General features: G+C 38.8%; 2 protein-coding genes and 1 long non-coding RNA gene across 9 annotated transcripts in view; 1 reads left to right on the top strand and 2 right to left on the bottom strand.

Moving 5' to 3' along the window:
* Positions 1–37: 37 nt before the first annotated feature.
* Positions 38–7,184, bottom strand: dpep2 (dipeptidase 2). Of its 4 annotated transcripts, none has more exons than XM_067594640.1 (11): positions 6,986–7,184; positions 6,309–6,469; positions 6,049–6,175; positions 5,799–5,928; positions 5,254–5,404; positions 4,462–4,531; positions 3,486–3,662; positions 2,033–2,117; positions 1,861–1,936; positions 1,194–1,329; positions 38–695 (listed from the first exon to the last, which is right to left on the bottom strand). In XM_067594640.1, the coding sequence occupies exons 1-11, from the start codon at positions 7,052–7,054 to the stop codon at positions 483–485; spliced, it is 1,395 nt and encodes a 464-aa protein (XP_067450741.1). In that variant the 5' UTR covers positions 7,055–7,184; the 3' UTR covers positions 38–482. The 4 variants fall into 4 exon arrangements, with proteins under 4 accessions (XP_067450741.1, XP_067450749.1, XP_067450733.1 ...); XM_067594648.1 differs by having other exon boundaries at positions 7,025–7,183; XM_067594632.1 differs by having other exon boundaries at positions 6,309–6,466; positions 7,003–7,179.
* A 741-nt stretch (positions 7,185–7,925) lies between these two features.
* Positions 7,926–21,019, top strand: part of LOC137186047 (uncharacterized) — an 86,885-nt gene continuing 73,791 nt past the window's right edge. The window contains exons 1-2 of one of the 3 annotated variants that reach the window (XR_010928957.1): positions 7,926–8,166; positions 8,385–8,449. This is a non-coding gene — a long non-coding RNA (uncharacterized lncRNA). The remainder of the gene's footprint in view (positions 8,167–8,384; positions 8,450–21,019) is intronic. The other 2 variants (XR_010928959.1, XR_010928958.1) reach the window with 2 other exon arrangements.
* Positions 15,649–17,823, bottom strand: LOC137185997 (ribonuclease P protein subunit p25-like protein). 2 transcript variants are annotated; one of them, XM_067594594.1, is made up of 2 exons: positions 17,480–17,823; positions 15,649–17,022 (listed from the first exon to the last, which is right to left on the bottom strand). In XM_067594594.1, the coding sequence occupies exon 2, from the start codon at positions 16,931–16,933 to the stop codon at positions 16,193–16,195; it is 741 nt and encodes a 246-aa protein (XP_067450695.1). In that variant the 5' UTR covers positions 16,934–17,022; positions 17,480–17,823; the 3' UTR covers positions 15,649–16,192. The 2 variants fall into 2 exon arrangements, with proteins under 2 accessions (XP_067450695.1, XP_067450704.1); XM_067594603.1 differs by having other exon boundaries at positions 15,649–17,823.

The following is a 21,019-nucleotide window of genomic DNA, read 5'->3' as shown; positions in this document are numbered from 1 at the left end:
AACAATAGAAAAAAAAAACAACAACTAAAAATGCAGATTTCAAACAACTTATAGTTCCATCTCTGGAGTTTTATTCAGTGCCATTATTCTCCTTCATGTCATGCGTTTTTATAGAGATTATGCTAGCATAGGGACAAGAAATTCAGCAAAAACTTAAATATATAATAAATAAAATCCCAAAATGAGTTAAATGCCTTTCAGAGGATATATCTCAAAGCCAGAGGATCAGTCGGTATATAAAGTATATTCTGTATATTCAGTCATTTAAATTACAAATTGGTCTACACATTTAATGATCTTTTTTCCACTGGTGGTGAGATGATTAACCTCCCCTTATCCTTACTGACCTGTGGAGTGCTGTGATGACCTACAAATAGCTATAGCAAAGTCATTAAGCTCTCCTTTTTTATATTATAGAAAATTAAAATTATACACTTTAAAAAAACAAAAACAAGGTGCAGCTGAACTGAGTTTCTAACTGTTCATTCTATGATAAATATGCTGGAAAGCAGCAGAACTATGGCCAAGATTAGCAGAAAAGGTAGTCCATGTTGGGCTCTAGAGGAGGACCTCTGACCAGAGAGCACGACTCTCAGGATAGGAGGAGGTCTGAGGACAAGCCTGCAGGGATTCTGCACCTCCTCTATTTGGATCTGCTCCTCACTGGGACGCTTCAAGCTCAACTGATCACGGACCTACAGAAAATACAGTGAGACAAGAGAAAAAGGAAATACAGTACATAAAACACTGAAACTTTTAAACTAGTCTGTGCTACGGAGAAAATAATTCAAACCTACAGTCTGAAAGCATTTTATGAATAATACATTAATTAGTATCCAATCAACGTGACAAGGTAATTGTTAAATCTGAAAATGTGATTTTGGTCAAAATAGTTCAAAGATACCCACAAATTCAATACTGTGGTGTGAAACAAGGTGGTTAGTGTCCATTAATATCAGGACAGGAAAATGCCTTTTGTTTTTGGAAAAGTGCTACATATACAATCAAATATTTGATACACACTAATGACATAATACATGATAGCAATAACATTTTCTGCAAAATATACAGCCTTTCTATCCTTCTCTATACTGAAGCTGAACTGCTCCTTTAGCCAAGACTTGAATTACATTCCCCTAATTTATTACAGAAGGCAGTTCTTTGACAGAAAATATATTAATCTTCTAGCTCACCCTCTCTACCTCTTCGAACACTCGGAGGAAGTTCCTTCGAAGGACATCAGCCAACTCATTCTCAGTCCAGTTCCTTTGCAGAAGTTCCTGGATCAGGGCAGGATACTTTGACACATCCTCTAACCCCTGGGGAAAGCTGTTGAAAGGAAGGGCGTATTTTTATTCACCTTATTTATTTTCATTATGAATAATAGAAGTAATAATAATAATAATAATAATGAACACTTGAAAGTCTAGACCTTCAGTACTATTTATTTTGTGCCATTCCTGTTTGAAACAGTTTGTTTCTGTATACAAGGAACAAACAGATTTGATGCCCAATATTCTACAGCAAAGCTATTGTAACAGCCTCTCTTTATGCCTGTTAGCAGGACAACATTATTGATTTTTTTTTAACCATTTTTCAGTCTGTTGACAGTTGACAGCCAAATTGCTTATCTCATGACAGGCTAACAAAAGCACAAAATTGATCTGGTTCAACAACAACCTTAGAAATATGTTGTCTTGAGAGTGCCACAGACAGGTGTGTACCCCACTGGCATGTGCTTTGTTTTATTTTGGTTATCTAGAAGCACTAAGACCTTTACAGTAGGTTTGATGTTTGCCTTTCACTTGTGATTGTACTGTAGTTATCTATCAGTTGTGTTTGCTGGTGAAGATTTCTTACCTCACAGCACCTTCAAAGTCCCCTCCGATTCCTATCGACTCAGCTCCAATCACGCTCTTAATGTGATCAAAATGGTCTGTAAAACCCAGGTGGAATAATACAGAATCTGAGATATATAAAATATAAAGTTCAGATTGACTTCATAACCAAAAATAAAAGATTGATGCCTTACCAGCCACATCAAAGATGTTGGCCTTATCACTGCAGGAAATGAATTTATCGTGGAGATTCACCATGATCAACCCTCGGTTCTTTTTCTGAAACACAACACAGCAGTCACTGCCAAGTCTAGTAAAAAAGAAGACATACTGTATGTAGAGATGATGTGATGAACATCAGGTTTATACATAATGAGAAACATGCTCGCTCATGAGAGATCTGAGGTGGCCAGAGTTGGGTTGAGGTTAAGTTGTAGAAATATATCCATGTTCCTACAGTTTATTGATAGTCAGTCTTTATATACTGCAACAGATTGTTGTTTTACATGTCAGCCAACGTGCTGTTCTGATGCAAACAAGAGAAATAATTTAGCTTGGAAGCAGAAGGGTTTTAAAACACTATACCTTAGCTCCTTTTGCATGCTCAATGGATGTTTCTAATTGTATACTGAAATAAACATTTAGAATAATCAGCAGTACATTGGACCTGGGTGATTCCATTACATAGAAAATTCTTCAGGAAATGTGCTGCTCCAAGAGTAGAAGCCAACACACACACACACATCACTTTCCTGTGTTGCAGGGAATCAATCCCCCACAGAGATATGATTCCAAGCCAAATATAATATTATTAATAATATGTATTACTGGAAGTTGTGTTCAGCAGAAACAAAGAGAAAAAGACTGAATTATCATAACCTGGGATGGGACTACACTTGTCAGTAATTATGGATAAATAATAAAAAAAAACACTAGTGGTGAAGGAGATTGCTCCTCTGTTGTAAGCAAAGCCTGGTTTATATAAACAAATATTCTGGACTCAAGTGAGGCAATGAAGTAATGAGTTAGTGCAAACAACTGGAAGCTAAATAAGGTCACAGACGAATGGCAGCTTAAAGAGATATTCAGAGAAGGGCTGGGGAAAAGAGAGCAGGGGACTACACAAGTACAGAGTACAAAAATTATATTGATACTATATATAGTTAGCTGATACTTGATTGATTCAAGTAATTCAAAAATGAGTCAAATTGTACATTTAGCTTTGACTCCTTGATCACCACCTTACAAGCAAGGAAGTTAAATATTAAAAATCCACAAAGTACTTAAAATCCACTCATTTCATGTTTGTGTATATTTGTGTATATATATGGTGAGACCAGAGAGGAAATTGATGAGAGGCAAACAAGGTTGTGGAAATTATGAAGGATATGGGAACATTCTGCAAATATACTCGTAGGATTTTAAATCAATTATTCTGACTCCTGACAGTCTACAATAGGATAATTGTTTAATCGTGGAAATCTGTTTTTGATATATTCTGTTGATACGAAAAAATCAGTGAAAGCATATTGTATGTTCTTTGTCAGAGGTATAAATACATTATAATTAAATTAAATTAATCAATCACCTGAGTGCACAGATAGTTATTTAATCAAGCAAGCAATTAATCACTCAGTGAATTCTCACCAGTTCATGCAGCAGCCAGTCAGGTACATTGCGGCTGTGGTTACAGATGGAGTGAGAAGATGAATGACTAAAAATAACCGGAGATTGGGAATGGTTCAGCACGGCCAAGGCTGTGCCCCAAGAACTGTGGGAGAGGTCCACTATCATTCCCAGTCTGTTCATCTCCTTAACCACTGCCTCAAAAAAAAAACACATTCAAAATCCATTTAAGCAGTCATCTACAGTATTACAGGAAGGAAGGAAGTCAATTCAGCTGACAGCAGGGGATAGTTACATATACACACATACAAACACACTCACAGAGATAACAATCCAGCAAGTACATGCTTATGTTGAGAGGGCCAACTGAATAGGAAAAGCCTTATAAAGATGTTTGTGATTTTATAATAGGTTGTTTCCTTTTTACAACAGGATTGCTTTGACAAGCAAGAACATGTTAAAGTCTAATTTGGGTTACATCAGTTTCCTTGTAAACAATTTATCATCAAGAGAACATTTAGTATGCATGGCATGGCATTAACCAATTTTACTAATGCTGGAGTCCACTTTCTTTAACACAGTTCATTACTGGAGGGTCTCAAGGCTTCAAATCTTCAACTTTTGGATTTTTAAGAGTACTACTACTATTACTAAAACAATAACTAATAATAATAATAATAATCATAATAATAATAATAATAATAATAATAATAATAATAATTCCTTGTGTTTGTTGGCCAATATTTAAGAACACAATAGGTTAACTCTTAAAGATTCTGAGTGGACACATAATACAATATAATACACACAAATCAGTAGTCACTGTTCAAATGATGGGTTTCTCTTTTTTAAATAAAACTCTTTATCATAAATATATTGAAAGTAATATGTTCAAATACATTACCAAAAAAGGCCAGTAAAAGTCTGCAAACATGCTGACACACTGCCTTGTGGAATGTGATAAATTAAAACAGTTATGTAGTTCATTTAAGCTTACCTTCCCAAAGAGTGTCAAGCTGGTGTTTCGTCTTTGATAGACATTATAAAGTTTTGAGGATGACTCAGCCCTGCATAAGAAAATAATATGTCAAAACCATATATCATCAACATGTCATTACTATATATGGGCATCTGAATGGGGCTGCGTTTTTTTTCCCTCTGAGAGCTGGGGCGTATTCATCTACATGTGATGTCAAGTTTCAAAGAGAGTACAAATACAGATTAATTTGCATAGAAGGAAAGAAATGTAAACACATCTGACCTTTCCATACAGTCTCCCAATAAAGCATTTTCATATTAAGTCTGGCTTATTATTCCTTTCACTTCCCTGAAAGTTGCTTCCTAAACTGGAAACCACACATCAATGACTAGCCATTGAATTATTCTACAATTTAGCAGCAATGGCCTAGATAGTAGTTCTACACCAGTCTGAGCCAATGAACAATGTAAGAGAAAATTATAGCAAAAAAATTAAACATTGTATGTTATACAGTGATAAACAGAACAGCTACAGATGTGTCTGTTAGAGGATATCCTGTTTTGTTGTATCCCTGACTGATTAACTGCTGTCATGTGGCCATCACTAATGCCCACTTCCTGTATATCTCTCTCTTCAAAAGATCCCAAATGTCATAGTGACATTGTCACCTCTCTAAAATTCAGAGAAAGGTGTGTGTATGTATGTTTTAACAGCAAAAAGATTGTTTTTTATTTTAACAAATATGTACATCCAAATCGTAAATAACATTGCAATTAAAATTAAGCACTGCAAATGAAATCTCTTCATTACCAGGGTGTATTGCAGGTATGTGTGAGGGCCATGGATCGAACTCCAAGCTGGTAAAACATCCGCAGGGCTGGCAGGCTGCTGTCAATGGAGTGGCCTCCCTCAATACTTATTAGACAAGCTATCTTATGTTTCATCTCAGCATTCTTCAGATCTGCAGTAACAAACACAAATGTAAAACACATACTGTACAGTACACGCATTATTGGAAATATATGACTCCACCCAAGCTAATAGCAGTCAGCTGCTATAGGATTGCATTTCTCATTAACTCAGAAAAAAGCTAACATTTTATATTTTTTGAGTGTAACATTGCGACTTCTTATCATAATATCATTTTCTCTTTTTCCCAAATGTGGACTGTAAATAAGAACATTGACTCTTAACAAACAAAAACATGGATGTAAACAACATTGAACACAATGCAAAGTGAACCATATATGTAGATAATTAACAGTATTTTTTTTTAAGTCAGTCACTTAAAAAAAATCTATATAGGTGAATTTGTAAGTAGCTAGCCTGTAGTCAAAGCTTGAGGTGTACTATACCCTGGGCAGAAGTGACCAGTTCAAAGTCCTTGTACTCAGTGCATATGCGTCTGACCACATCTATTTGTTCCAGGGTCAGCCTCACAGCATCCTTCTCCTGTGCCCCACACATTACATAGGCTGCAAACATCTGACAAAGGAGCAGGGAAATTACACAAGAGAGGAGGAGGCATTTAAGTTACATGCATGAAGTGGGACAAACCACACCTAAGAATACACGTGTCAAGACTGACTGATTAAGTTATAATACCTGTGCCTGCACATGGCCTGCTTTGAGACGGTTGATGTCTGTGGCCACTTTGCTGACATTATGAAGGTCAATTTTGCTCAGCTGATTGTCATGAAGTATCCTCAGTTGGAGAGCTAGGTCATTATGACTAACGGAGAGAGAGAGGGTGTGAGGAAAATAGGACGAAACGGTTGAAGAGGCATTTTAATTTGATTCCATTAATTTATTTCCAGGAAGGTAACACCTGTATGATAGAAATGACAGTACAAAACATGCTTTACCCATCAATAAGAGGATATCTGGTCATCAAGTCATGTGTTCTGTCTCTCTCAGAGTATCCAGATATCAAATAACACAGAGAGGACAGTACCACTAGATGACTTAGGGAGTTCATCCAGAGGCTGCGCGAAGCACTTCTTACAGTTTTCCAAGAGTGCATCTTCTGGAGAGAGAAAACAGACCAGTGCACTATAGTTACCTGATAACAGATGCAGCTCAACACACAAACACATACACACACACACACACACTAGAAACCATATAGTTAACACCACTGCCAACACTCCATGTCTCCCTGTTTTTTATCCTTTCTCCCATTGTGCTTCCGATTGGTTATTTCTCCCGTTAATCTTCCGATTTCATAGTGATACAAATCAAATAGGTGCCTCGTGGTTATGTAAAACATACACAAATATCGCTTTTCTACGCGTTAATGATTGTTGTAACGTTATCTTTCACTTATCTTTCACTATACCATAACGGTGATAAGATAAAATGCATGATGAGTTCATGTATTTTGACACAGTGCAGTAAGTCACACAGAGACAGACTACAGCAATATTGAACTATTAGCTTTTTTGATAGCTAAATAACAAAAATATTCACTGGACAGTGAAACGCACAAACACGTTCATTCTCAACAATTTTTTAAATGTTCATTAAAAAAACAACAACTTACAACAACAATAGAGTTACCTGCCAAGTCGTTTGAACCCACCCTTTTGACCACCTTGTTGAACAACTGCATGCAAACAGTACGAACTTTCCAGCTCTACGCCCCAGCAGACAAATGTAAACCAAACCTACACAAAACTTGGCAGCCGTGCTGTGCTGCATTCAAGTCCTGTCGGGAAAATGTCAGATACATATAGGTACAATCAAACATTTATTCGCTGGAGTCATTGGAATGGCCAATTATTGCAGGATCTACCCCTAACTTCTGCTATGTAAGTGAGTACCTACTCCGCCTCTTCACCTCTGCAGCCAAAACAAATATTGTAAGTTTATTCGTAGTAGATCCTATCGTTTATCGTCGAAGAAAACAATCATCAGTTTCTTTTTTTAACTCCGTTGCTTTTTTGAATTCTGTTGTTGAAATAAGTAATTTACGAGAAGCATGTGAAGGCAGCGTTGTGGGACCTGTGGAGTTGATGTTTCCATCTGCTGGCCGAACAATGTCGCTGCCACTATACAGGGTTCATTGTAGGCAGTGATGCTGCAGGATAAGTGGCCCCCATCATGTCCACTGAGGTATCACTCGATTTTTCGTTTGCCATAGTTGAATAAGTCGTTTGATAACATTTTAGGGTACATAATACAAGAAATAAGACATATTATAGCCTTTTCAAAAACCAAACTCTCCAAAAATGCTATCCGCACGCAGGCCAGCTGTAACGGCAAAAACATTGCAGCCGGTGTTACACCGTGTTTGGTGACCCATCAGATTCTGTGACCTGCAGGTTGGATGAAGTAGCTACTCAGGTCCTTTACTTAAGTAAAAGTATCAATACCACAGTGTAAAAATACTTAATTACAAGTAAAAATCCTGCATTTAAAACCCTCCTTTAGTAAAAGTATGGAAGTATTACCAGCTAAATTTACTTAGAGTGCTAAAGTAAAAGTAAAAGGCACAGCCTGATTTCTGCAAAATTAGTACTTTTACTTTAGTTCTTTAAATAGGGTTTTAAATGCAGGATTTATAATTGTAATTAAGTATTTTTACTTGAGTAAAGGAAACACTGCAGGTCACAGAATCTGAAGGTTCACCAAATACGGTGTAACACCTGAAAGTGAGAGCGAGAGGAAGCTTGGCCTCGGAAAATGACAACTTCGTCTTGCACGTTGAAAACATAACTATACGTATGTATGAAAATATATAATGAAACAATTATTGGTGTAGATAAACCTAATTGGAACAAAATGTTTAATTTTGGTGAAGCCAACAAAAGAGAGCTAGCTTGGACACTTCCCGCTAACGTAGCGGGAGTTACCTTTGCTAACATTTCCTCAGCTTCCACAGCGTTAACTTATTTGGAAACAAGTTCAAACTTTTTTGTAACGTTAACTTTATTACGCAGGAGGAAGATATTTGTTACGGCTGGATAGAAAAAAGTCTGAGGAATCTAGAAGTCATTAAAATATGGTAAGTGTTGTGTAACAATGTTTGTAAACTCTGAAAAACTTCTGTTTATCTAAGTAACTTAGACGCTTAGCTTAGCTGGAACATACAGTTTCATGAACAGGCCTTTTTCACAGCAGACATTATGACATGTCATACTAGGAAAAGCACAGATATTACTAATAACATTTGATGAACTGAATTGATGATGGTTCCCTTTTATCCTGGTGTCCCAGTAAGCTATATCAGTGAACCTGCACAATAGCAGGACCATTAAACTAAAACAGCCCGCTGCAATGTCATTATTTACACCTTATCAGTGACATGTCAAAAAAGGCCAATGCTTAAATCTCAAATGTGAAAAAAAAAAAAAAAGAATACATCAGGGGCTGACAACATAATGTATAGCATAGCACCATATCTTAACGGGATGCTTTTGATATCACAACCAACACTTCTTGAGCTCAAAAAATAATTTTTATGTATTATAACCCTGATGGGTTAAAAGGTTGGTTTCAAGCAAGTTTCTATACTTATAACAGTGTCGTCTGCTCAGAAGTAGGTACATGTTGTCATCGTCAAAACAGCTGCACTTCCTTTTAAGGTGCACATTAAGTGCAAAGATGTGTGTGTGATGACCACAAGTTTGGCCTACTGAAGTAAATACAGTGCAGTAACTATGCTTAAATTAAGCTGGTGGCCTGTGTCTGCTCAGAATCACAGGAGAGCGAGCAGGTATCTGCCTCAAGAAAAGTTTGGGAGTTTGCACACAGCAAACATGTTAGGAACAAGATCTTATGAGAACATATATCTTGAAGTAGTCATTGGATATTGATTATTTTGAGAGCCCATACATGATATCCATGGTCTGAATGTTTAGCAGTATTTGCAGTTTGGTTCTTAAGTGTTCAGTGGTAGAAGAGAAGTGGTTGGCATGTTGAATGCATTAGCTGTTAATGTGTTTGTGATAATTGTTTTTTTCCTCTTTTTTTTGCTTAAGTAGTACTCTGTTTTGCTTTAGGGGGAGGGAAGCTTTTGTCTGTAGTGTTTAAATAGTGTGTGGTCTGTGAGTGCATTATAACAAATTGTTTATTTGGATTTTTAAGACAGTATGTGATGCAAAACCACGGACATACAAGCAAGTTGTCCTCATGTATGGATAAAGGTGTGCTAGTTTCATTTGTTTCCTGTGGTAATTAGTAGGAATGATTGTATGTAGATTAATAGTGCACTTATGATGATGGTCATGTCAGTGGAAACAGTTTTATGTTGACTTACTCAAATCTTTTCCAAATAAATGAGGTGTATCCAGTATGTATTCTTTATATGTGGGAGACCTTGAGTCTCCCTATGCCTGTTTAAGAGGAGTAGATGCATTCAGGGCGCCACTTAACTGGATTAGTACCAAAGATACATCTGATACTGTGAACTGCAGCTTACAATTTGACCTGAATGCTGAGGTCCAGACTACAGAATACAACCTCTGCTTTTACATTCTTTCAAACTTGAAATGTGCTTGTGCTTAATGAATCAGGGGTGGATTGTGCAAATGTGAATGAGTCTGCTGTTGATGGGGAGCATCAGAGTACCACAAATGAATTTCAATTAATTTCAGTGGGAAGATAGAAGCCTGATTCTGTGGTCCACCCATTGAGATTTGGCCTTGTAGTCTGTAATGAGGAGAGTGATTCGGCTCTGATTGGAGCACCCTACTGCTTCAATGGAGTAATCACAACTGTGTTGATATTACTCTACCAATCCTTCCACTGCGTGGAGTGGACCCCCTGCTGACACTGTTTGAATTCAAATTAACCAAATCATTTAGTCATATTGTCGACCTTGGTGTGGAATGTGACTGGCAATACAAGAGATAAAAATCACTCACTTTACACTAAGCCTTCACAGTTTGATGAGGGAGCTTAAGCCAAATTCTTTTTACCAGTAACAAGCTAGAGCGCTTTGTCCTTTAAGGTAGAAAAGTGCTACATAAGTACAGTCCATTTACCATTCATTTTACCATGATGTATTTATTTTAAATAATATTTTGGAAGGTATGGGTGTCAGGGTTAGGTCACTTCAGAAAATGGATTTTCTAAATGATGATGTTTTTCTGTAAAACCCTAAATGAAACAGTGTTGAGATACAGTGGCTTTATAGAAAAGCACTTTGAGTGGCTCCACTATAACCATTAGGAGATGCTCCAGCCTCAGGTGTTTTTTTGTTTTTGGTTTTTTTTTTACCATGGGTAATATAAATTGCAGAAATGTTACTATTTTTGATAGTAAATTGTAAGAAGTGCATGGGGGGAAGTGCATTTTTTGGATGTAATTCTGCAGAATTACATGAAAAAAACCTTGAAATTAGATTCAGATTCTTGTACCAGAAGTTAATAATTGTTTTAATTCAAATGCCGAGATTATTAATAAAATCTAAATGATTTTATTATTATTATAAGGCAGCTAGTATTGTATTGAAATTTATAATCGAGAATTTATTATTGCAGCATCTATCTATCTATCTATCTATCTATCTATCTATCTATCTATCTATCTATCTATCTATCTATCATCAGTCTCTATAAAACACTCCACTTTCCAGATGAAAACTAAAGAGGAAGTAACTCACATCCTAAAACAAATACGGTCAACCATAAATCTTAATAATAAAAGTAATCATTGTGGTTGCTAGGCAAAGTTTTGTGGTGAGCTTATATTTGCAGTTGAACCTCTAAAGAAAAAATATTCACTGCACTTTTAATACCTGTTGTATAAAAACCTTAATCATTGAAGGTAGGATAGTCTGTTGAAGGCTGTTTAGTCCCTTTGCTATTCCAAGTGTGTGATACTTAAGAAAAGCACTGTGCCCTTTTTACAATGACTATATTGATCACATTGAAGGGGAGGATTATGCCGATAACACCAAGATGCAGCAGCTGTTCATCACTCTAGCAGCACTGAGTAGAAGACTGAAATAAAGTTAACATGCAACCCTGCAGCGCTGCACATTATACTTGGCATGTTTTCACCTCTGAATACAGCCATTATATAGAGCAGCTCAGTCACCATATTAAACATCTGTTTTTACACTTTTCCAGTTAACCAAGCATTATAGTGTCCATCTTGCTTTTCCTACAAATCTGAACTGACTCCACCATTTACTGGGCGTTACTGAAACACAACAAAACTGGTGCAGACATTAGCTTGGTGTTTGTGTGCATGAGTGTCTTTCTGTTCTTGCTTTACTTCACTAATATAAGCCACTAAACCGTAGAAGAGACGCTACAGTGTATATTACTATGAGTGCTTTTTCATATTATTTTTTTCTTCTTCAAGATAATTAAGTCTGAAGTCCTTTAAATATTGTGAGGGGAAGGAAATTATGATAAAAGAGTAAAATGTAGGCCTTCCACTCATTGAAATTAAAGTAGGAGTAAAGGCTAAATTTCAATGAGCAAGCATTGAGATTGTCGCTAAATGATCCAGAAAATAGCACGGCTTACAGCTGCTATATTTAGTTAGAAAAGCAGTGCTGTACTTCTAGAACATCATTACAGATACAGTAATTAGTTCACCATACAACGTTGGGCTTTTCTGTGAACATTTAGTTTTGTTGTGCAAATGTTCTAGTGCATAGGGCCTAAAATATTTTAAAATACATTATTAATAGCATCATTGAGCAAGATGTGTCCCCTCTGCAGTAGATTTTGAACTTATTTCCCCACCAGAGGGCAGCAACAGTCAGAACAAACTTTCATTGGTCCTTACCTTTGTAAGCCCATCCCTTATGTGAGAAAATAAATCAAATATCTTTATAATACACAGAATTAATACACAATGCATGCATGTGTTATGCTAATAAATACATAAATAAATGGATAAATAATTGAAAGAGCTTGAGAAAATTATCAAAGCGAATATAATTTTGCTTTAGTTTCCTTTTCAATTCTAATAGCATAACACAGCTGTCACGAGTCCATTTCCATGTTAGTAACCACTGAGTCATTTAGTGTTTTGTTTAAAAATGGTCTGTATTTAGTGTAAATACAGTGTGCCCTCAATTTCTATCAGGGCTTTTGAAAGAATGCTGAAGACATTTTGGTCTCCGAACTTCTCATTTCTTTTGGCCTGGTTTCTGGCAGCCCTGTAGTCAGTGTTCATTATCTGCTCTTACAGCTTTGACTTCAGCACAGCAATTACATCCTCAGCTGCGCTGATTAATCCAACATGGAGGCATTTCACAAAATGGTTTTGAAAAGACATTTCCAGACACTTACCAGGGAGTAGCTGTGGCACGGCTTGTTTATGCAGATAGACCACAGCCAGTCATATTGCAATAATATGTTTCAATGGCTGCTTAAGTGTTCTCTTAACCTCTAGTGTACACTGTGCAGGAAACAATAGACTGTTCGGAGAGTGATTAATTTAATCTATTTTACTCCTGACATAAAATGGAGTTCTGCCTGATGTCATGTTTGGGTAATGTACGTTTCTCTATTGTTAAACATATTCCTCTATGGCCATTCGTTAATATGTTTCTACTGCTCCCTGCTTAACTGCTTAACCTTCCATTCTCTCTTGGCAATCACATAATCAATCACTGTCCCATTACTTGACAAGGCAGACAAAGTGAGTGTATGAGTGAGAAAAACCTTTTGGCCTGTCTCGACAAGCAAGAGGAATGTCGACTTCAGAGGGCTAACACAGGCAGAAAACATAGGCCCAGTAAATATTCAATTTAAAGGATTCCCAGATAAGGCGAGTTGAAAAATTGAGGCAGCACCCATTCTTCTAGATAAGAGAAGACGGAGCCATCTGGAGGCTGGGAGATAGCGAACTCCCACGCCATCCCAGAGACCTCACTCTCATCTGCTGCAGCGGCAGAAAAGGGAAAAATAGAGTGCCAACACTTTCATTATGTTAACTTCAAAATGAATTCATTCACATTCAGTGCATGTAGTTATTGGCTTTGGTAAACAGAAGGTTACTGATGTGTCCGCCACAATAGATAACTATGATTGGTCAGTCCTAACATAATGTTGTCCTTACTTAATGATTTAATAACAATTCAGTAACATTTTTCTCTGCATTACCAATTTGAATTATTTGTTTTTTAAATTCCATTTTATTCTTAAACAAAGTAGTCCATACTTCAGTTACATGTATCTTTAAACCTGCTGCATTAATACCACAAGAAAAATAACTGTACTCTGAAATTTTCATATATACTCAGTGGAAGAAAAAAAATATTACTAGCCTCTAATAGAGTTGCACCCACTTAAAAACTCATGTCTGATCCAAATCATCTTTAATATGTCCACCCTCCTTTGACCTGTATATCTCTTTCAAGATTGAGGATATGGTTAATTTGATTGGTGGTCAAAGCTTTTCCTTTCACAAGTCAGTTTCATTGAAAGAGCAGGTGTTTCAAACATTTAGTGTACTCAGTTCAAATACACTGTATGCATAGAGTACAGGATAAACCAAGCACAAATAGTGTATTTTAGGCCTAGGCCTGTATCTCGTCCAAATCCACCTTGACTGCATCTTTGAAAACAAACATCATTGGCAAAATAGACTCTCAGGTTGTGAATAACCTTGTCCACATTCTTATAATGCACTTTGTTGACTCCTCTGCCATGCTATTTTGTGCCAGCCACATTGGATTTAGCTCTGGGATAATGCTTTTGTCAGTATGTTTTATCTGTTCTCTCACTCAGGTACGCTATGCCGTTATCCCTAATTACCCCCACTGCATTTTACACTTGGCCCAGAATTCTTAATGCTTGATAACAGATGCAGGTCGATTTGAAATTTACTTATAGCGGCACTATCTTTTTGACCCGCATCGCAGACTGACTGTCCCATAGGCTCTTTGGTGAAAGCTGTTAAGTCTGTGATAACAACGACCTGAAGTGATAACCTTCCAGCAGTCTCGAGGACACACATATGTACTGTAATGCAGTCGCAGCATTTCTTATTCAACCTTGGGTGCTCTGCTGTGCTCTGATTCATTTAATGGGATCGAGAGGAAGGTTAATCACTATGTCCGCCATAGACTGTTGAAGTGCTGGCTGACCACTGTATGAAATATTACGATTTGTATTGCTTTGAAAGACAGTTTTGAACGCAAATGCCATAGGAGTGCACTCTCCTTTTTTCTCTATTGTAAGCTGTAACAGGATTGTCTTCACAGTCAGGAGTCACTTTGATTAATTAGGATGCCGACATCTGCGTTTGCAGATTTTCATTCAGATCAACAGTAAAAGCTTCAGACAAGGTTCCACTTGTCTAAGTTATTATCCCCAAAAGACATGGTTGATTAAGTGGAAAAAAGTTTTTAAGTATTTGGATAAAATAATTCTCTGGTTTCTATCAGTAAGATTTATTTTGTTTGTTTGTTTAGGACAACTTTTTAAGAAATATATGTAGAAATCTTTAATCCATAAAATTCAATACAAATGCTCCCAGCGGTTTTTCTTTCCACCACTGTGCATTCTGCTCGGAGTTGAATTTTGATCCAATTGCCATAGATGTCTGCAGCATCCAGTTAAGCTTCAGCAATTACTCAGAGGTACCTTTTTTACAACTAAAATGTTATCTAAATGGTGTGAAAATGCAGAGAAGCGATGCATAAAAAATGTCAACTGAAGAAAGTCTGCATTTTATTTATTTTGTCAGTAAACTACAAGTGCATAGTGTTGCTGTGGAAACTTGGCTCTCTTTAGACCTTATTGTTCAGCCTATTATTTTGCTTGAGAAATGGTAGTATATAGCGAAAACGGGTAGACTATACTGTATAATAGATATTGTGGGCGGGTAGGCCTATAGGCTGAAAGGGGAAAGGAGTGTAGCGTGTTGCCTTGGTTTCATATTTTGCAGGAATAGTGTAGTGTATAGCGCTGTCAACCCTAGTTTTAATCCTTTTCTCCACTGTGTTGTGTGATGTTATGTTGTTATCTTAATGATAATCGGTGCCTGTATTTCTGCCCTAGGCATTTCTGTCAGGCTGGGTTGGTTTAGGAGCTGTGCCTTATCAACAGCTTTGTCATTAAATCAGCTTTTTCTACAGACAAATTTCAGTGCCGTTATTCTTATCAAAAGATCGGCACACTGTGATTTTCTGTTCAATCAAAGCTTTGCAAATTCAATGATGTGTGAGTAAGAAAGATGAAATACAAAACAAAATTTACATTGGAAAAAAAATTTATTTAATTTGTTCTCATGATAGTAAATAATCAAACAAATAAAATGTGTCATATCATCAATGGCTTTAAGCTGTTTTCATTTTGTGATCTTGGGTCTACGTTCTGTATTTTTAAATGCTACACTTAAGAGCATGGATAAATTGAGATGATTGTAACATGATGCTAATAAAGGATTTTGTCCACAGGCTGTAGATAGTTTACTGCAAGCAGGAATCTGGAACCTGTGCAATTCATGGCTTTTTTTTGTCGGTGTGAAATGGGATGTGAATCTGTTAGATTTTATAGCATTGTAGCACACATCATCACAATTTTGTGAATCTGAGAGACCATGTTGGATGTGCCAAGAAACACGTCCCCTAAATGCTGTATGTACAGAGGCAAGCTTTTAGGTCCCAGTCAAACTGACCTCTGGAGGCTGGAATTGGTACTTAGTTCTTCTGAGAAAGCACTGTTCTGTCTGAGTGAGTGTTCTGATTGTCTCAGCATTGTGCTTGAGTGGAGGGCAGCGCCAAATGAACTCCTCGGATTCAATCCTCTCCACTGTTTGACACCAGTTCAGCCAGTCAGTGAGGGGGGAGGACTGAGACTCCTTCCTCCAAACACACCCTCTTACAGTGAGGGAAACTGCTGTGTGGCAAAGGTCCAAGAGGTCTCTTGCATGCTGTCTGCGTGGCACTGACACCCTCTCTGTCCTCCCACAATGCACTGAGAGTCTCCGGAGGTTGGTAGCCTGGTTCCTGGGGATCCAGGGGATCTTTGGAAAGAAGGATGCTGATGGAGGGCACAGTCCTGTGCACTGTCATCTCCGATGTCCCCCCTTCGGTACTCTCCCACACTTCTTTCACCACCTTGTACTGCAATTTGGTCAGCTGGTGCAGAGAGCCCACTTTTCGTTTCATGATCTCAGCACAGGTGATGGTCTTTGTGACAGCCCGACCAGACCCGGTGAACACCACCTGCCTTAGCCCACCACCACCACCACTCACACCTCCCCCACTTACACTCTTCTCTCCCTGCATCCGTGCCATGGCAAATCCCATTAAGTTGCGGATCTTACTTCCCTCCTTCACGCGCATCTCCAGCACCCCAGTGGCCAGTCCTGGGAAGGGACAAGGGCTGTCCTCCTCAGTTCGGCAGACTTTCTTGAACCCTTCCTGCCCTAGTTTAAGTGCTGGGGGAGGGAGTGGTAGAGGTGTTGGTTTTAGTGGGGTCGAAACATTGTTGACCATTGCTGGCTGGGCTGCAGTGCTGTAAGTTTGACCCTGGTAGAGAGGGCAGGTCCCAGGGGTTACCCCATTCTCCATTTGGATCGGTCTGTTTACCTCCAGTCCGGGGTGGGGCTTGACTGCGTCTCTGGTCAGGTATTGGCTCTGGCCACTGACCACTCCGCATCCTGTAAACATTTCTCCTGTCTTTAATGCTTTGCCGAAAGTGTTAGTCCAGACACACACTTTTCCCACATGTCAACAGCTGTAAAGTTTCAAGACTTCATATAAGAAATATTACCCACTCCCCAAGAGCACTATCAATGAAGTCTTTAATGCTCCCTCTCAGAAAGAGCTGGAGAAATAAGATAAACGCCTGGCTGGTGAATTAAGAGCACTGTCGGGACCATTCAAGATGTTCTTTAAAGAGCATCTCAATTTCATACCACAAGTGACTATTTGGAAAGTACTCTGGAGACAGATAAAAATAATAAAAAAAACTATATTATCCTCTTTTCTTCAATTGTATGTATTTCATACAGTGCTTTTATCCTTAATAGCTGCAAAAGATATGGAGTACTTTGTTGATTTTTCTTTAACAAAACTTTTCTAAAGAGAAAATAAAAGCTCAAATTAAGACTCCACCTTTTTCTTAGCGATCCAGTCCAGCATTGTTGATTTTGATCTGCTGATATGTCGCCCTCAACTCAAAATGACATCTTGGGTTGGTCCAGCTGTTAGGTTCCACCTTCTGTTTTGGACCTTTGGATGTTTTACTCCAGCTTGGGTAAGTGTGCGTCTCCTCTCTCTGTGCTCATCTTGGCATCCACTGTAGTTGAGGCTAGGGGTTGCATGGAGGTCTGCACCTGGGGTGTCCTCCCTAGAGCTCTGTCTTGTCTCCAGTGATGCTCTGGGAAGTCTGTTCTGTTCCCCACAAAGAGACATAAGGGACAGGAGCTGCTTCACAAATGCTCACAGGAGGAGTGTCTGTGTGGTTGAGGGGGAGCATGAGGGAAAGGGGAGACAGCCCTCTTAAAGGCGCAGGTCTTTTCATCTTTTAGATGAACACCCTCCCCTCCACAACTGAAGCCTGCGATCAGAGGAAAAGAGAGAAGGGTAGGGCTACTGTGTCCCTTTAAAACCTAGAAGCCCCGGCAACTTTGTCAATCTCTTTAGAGGACGTTCCAGTGTTCAACGTACATGACTGATTAAACCTGAGTTCTGAAATAGAGACTCAGTCAACCTTTAAAAATGCATTTTCAGCTACGAAACAATGAATTAAATTAGCTCTGTTATAATTGAAAACATCCTTCAAAGAGCCACTGAAAGTCAGCAGCATTAAATTTCACTGTACTTAGCCTTTATCCTATTAGATGTTTGTGACCATTACAATTTACATAATGCAACATTAATAGCTTCATTGTTGAGGCAATCAAGTGGCGCGGTAAGAATGCCTGTCTCTTAACGCTTGGATTGTTATATTGTTAGAATGCTGGAGAGCCCTTGTTATCAAGGACACAAAGAGCACAAAAAGCATAGAGGCATGACTTCCATGACTGTCTTCATTAGTTTGGCATATCTGTGCAGGTGAGAAGATGGGGCTGACAGGTGGGGTAATAAGCATCTTAATGGGCTTTCCATCACCAGTGGAGGGCGCTGGCTCGCTCCCCTCTGCACCGAGTCAGGCCCAGACAGCTGTAGCATCACCCAGTTCAGCCCAGTCTCCTGGTCGACAGGTGGATTTGTTTTCGTGTGTGACTGACAGATGGGAGAATAGGTAAAGACAGCCCACTGAGGCTGAACCTATAAGGCCAAGAGAGAGAGACAGACAAGTCCTAACTACTCTCCGCTCAGTATATCCCATGGTGCACAGTGGTACACAGACAGTATAAACTCACCGTGGCTCAGCCCAGTACTTACTGTGAGGCTAATTCACAGTGGCATGTGTATTATATTGGATCCCTATGGTAATCAAGGAAAAAATAAGGAAACTCCCCTCCACCCCAACCCAAACTGGCAATGTGGAAACTGGGTTTGAATGTCTGTTATTAGCAGAGTTTGAAATAATCATTGAAGAATCAATAGATTGATTGGATCCATGGAATAATTAACTTTAAAAAAAAATTATGTATGAGATGGGAGAGCTATTTATCTCCAGATCCATTCCAGACACTGCAGGGGACGTAGTAAGAAAGATCTATCTTTTTCTTGCCTTTTTTTAAGCTAAAAAGAAGACGGGAGAGAGGGAAGACAGAGGGAGAAGGGAGGGTCTGTAGCGCTCATCACCAAAGTGATCATTCTGTTGTTTGGGAGAAATTACCCTCATCAGTCATACAGAGATGCACAGCTGCCTAAGGGGATCTGGTAATGTTACTGCATAATAAACCGTGTTTGTGTGTGTGTGTGTGCATGCATGCGTGTGTGTTCAGAGTGAGAGTGAGGGCAGGGGGTAAAAGAAGTCTGATTTAACCACAGAGAGGTTAAAATTGATGATAAAAGCAGCTCTGTAATCATCCCTCTTTACTACATGATGTTGGCACATCATTTATTGCTTCTCAGTTTAACTTTGGGAACCTGTTTGCTGGTGGGAATGTGATAGATTAAGCAGTTCAGCTTTTTCGAAAAAACGCAGGGCTCCGAGCAAAGTGTCTTCAGACATATATTCACAACACTTTTGGTCTCCATCAAAGACGAACCTATTCTCCAGATGGCTAAATAAAACCATCAGGGCTTTTCAGAAGTGCCGTGTATTGACCTTTTTGAGCAGAGCCTTTTTCCTTTTAAGTGGCTTCATTTAATGATGGGTAGAGGCAATGGTGCTCACGCTTGGTCACTCACTCCTTCACACCTCCTCCACAGAACTGGCCTCTGCTCTTGTAGCTCTCTAAGCACTTACTCCTCACTTTATCTGACCTTGGCTGTCATCTGTGACATTCTAGGCATTCTCTCCTGCAAATCTTTGTTCAACAACCACTCTCAGCTTTTACTCCTGTCCACCAGAATCTAAGTAAAGAAAAAACATTTATTCCCAAAGACTGTGACAAATAGCAGTGGTATTGTCTTGCTTCTCTTCCTCCTTGCAATGTACTTCAGATGTCTGAAGTGGTTGCTGTTATGAAATGTAGGGCTGTCCCTTTGTTGTTTGTTCCACCACTGCAGAGTCTAGTTGTAGAGGGGCTTGTTGTGCTGTTGTCAGGGCTGCACATAAGCGCAGTGCCTCACTGTGACAGCCGGTCGCTCACTTTACGTTAACCGCAAGCGTTTTCACGGTCATCAACCAATGGTGGCCTAGAGGCTGTCATTTTGCTCAGTGTGGAGCTTGCCCGTGGCTTGGTTCTGCCCCACAAACTCACAGCCGGCCCTGGTGGGGGGAAAGAGCAACACACACATGCATATGCACACACTTATAGACAGGCGCACACCCACTGGATGGGCACACACACACAAAAAAAACTATATGCTCAGCATAAGGCAGGCTGTTGGAGCAATTACAGAAACATGGCAGAACACGATGAAGCAGGCCCCACTATCAGAAGGGAAATAGAGTGAGCAGAGGAAAAATGATGACGCCATTAATAACAGAGAGGCTCAGAGGCTCTGAGGGAGGTGGGGGTGGATGACCCTCTCTGTAATTTTTATGTGAGAGCACTTTTAGGTGCAAGTGGTTGTGTTTGTATTAGATTTTTGGACGTTTAATGGGCATGTTTTTGCGTCAAATGCAAAAAAAAAAAAAAAAAGTGTGTGTGTGTGTATATATATATATATATAACCACGATGGTAATATATGCTAAATGATGTGTGAAGTGATGTTTTTCTGTCACTCATGCATCCATTATTTTGGTAAATGACAGGTCAGACTTCCTTATTCGTTCATTCTCTCTTTTTGTGTCTCATTTATTCATACATATCTCTTCTCCTTCAGCCGCTGCTTTCCCTTCGGCACTGCAATGCAGTTATGTCTCACACAGTGGCAGGAAACTTTAATTGAAGACACTTGTGAAATAGGATCATGAGAGAAGGGCATGAAAGAGATGGAGCTAAAGGTAGAGGGGACAGAAGTGGTATATATGCAACTCTGCAAGAAGTGATTAAACAAAGTTTCTGCAATTGTAAACCCCAAGCATTGGAATGTGAAAGATTGGAAGCATATGGTAGAAAAAAAAGACATGGCTACTCTTGATTTAT

The sequence above is a fragment of the Thunnus thynnus genome, chromosome 1 (assembly GCF_963924715.1).
Source record: "Thunnus thynnus chromosome 1, fThuThy2.1, whole genome shotgun sequence".
NCBI lineage: Eukaryota > Metazoa > Chordata > Actinopteri > Scombriformes > Scombridae > Thunnus > Thunnus thynnus.
This window is presented reverse-complemented; position numbering and strand designations above follow the sequence as displayed.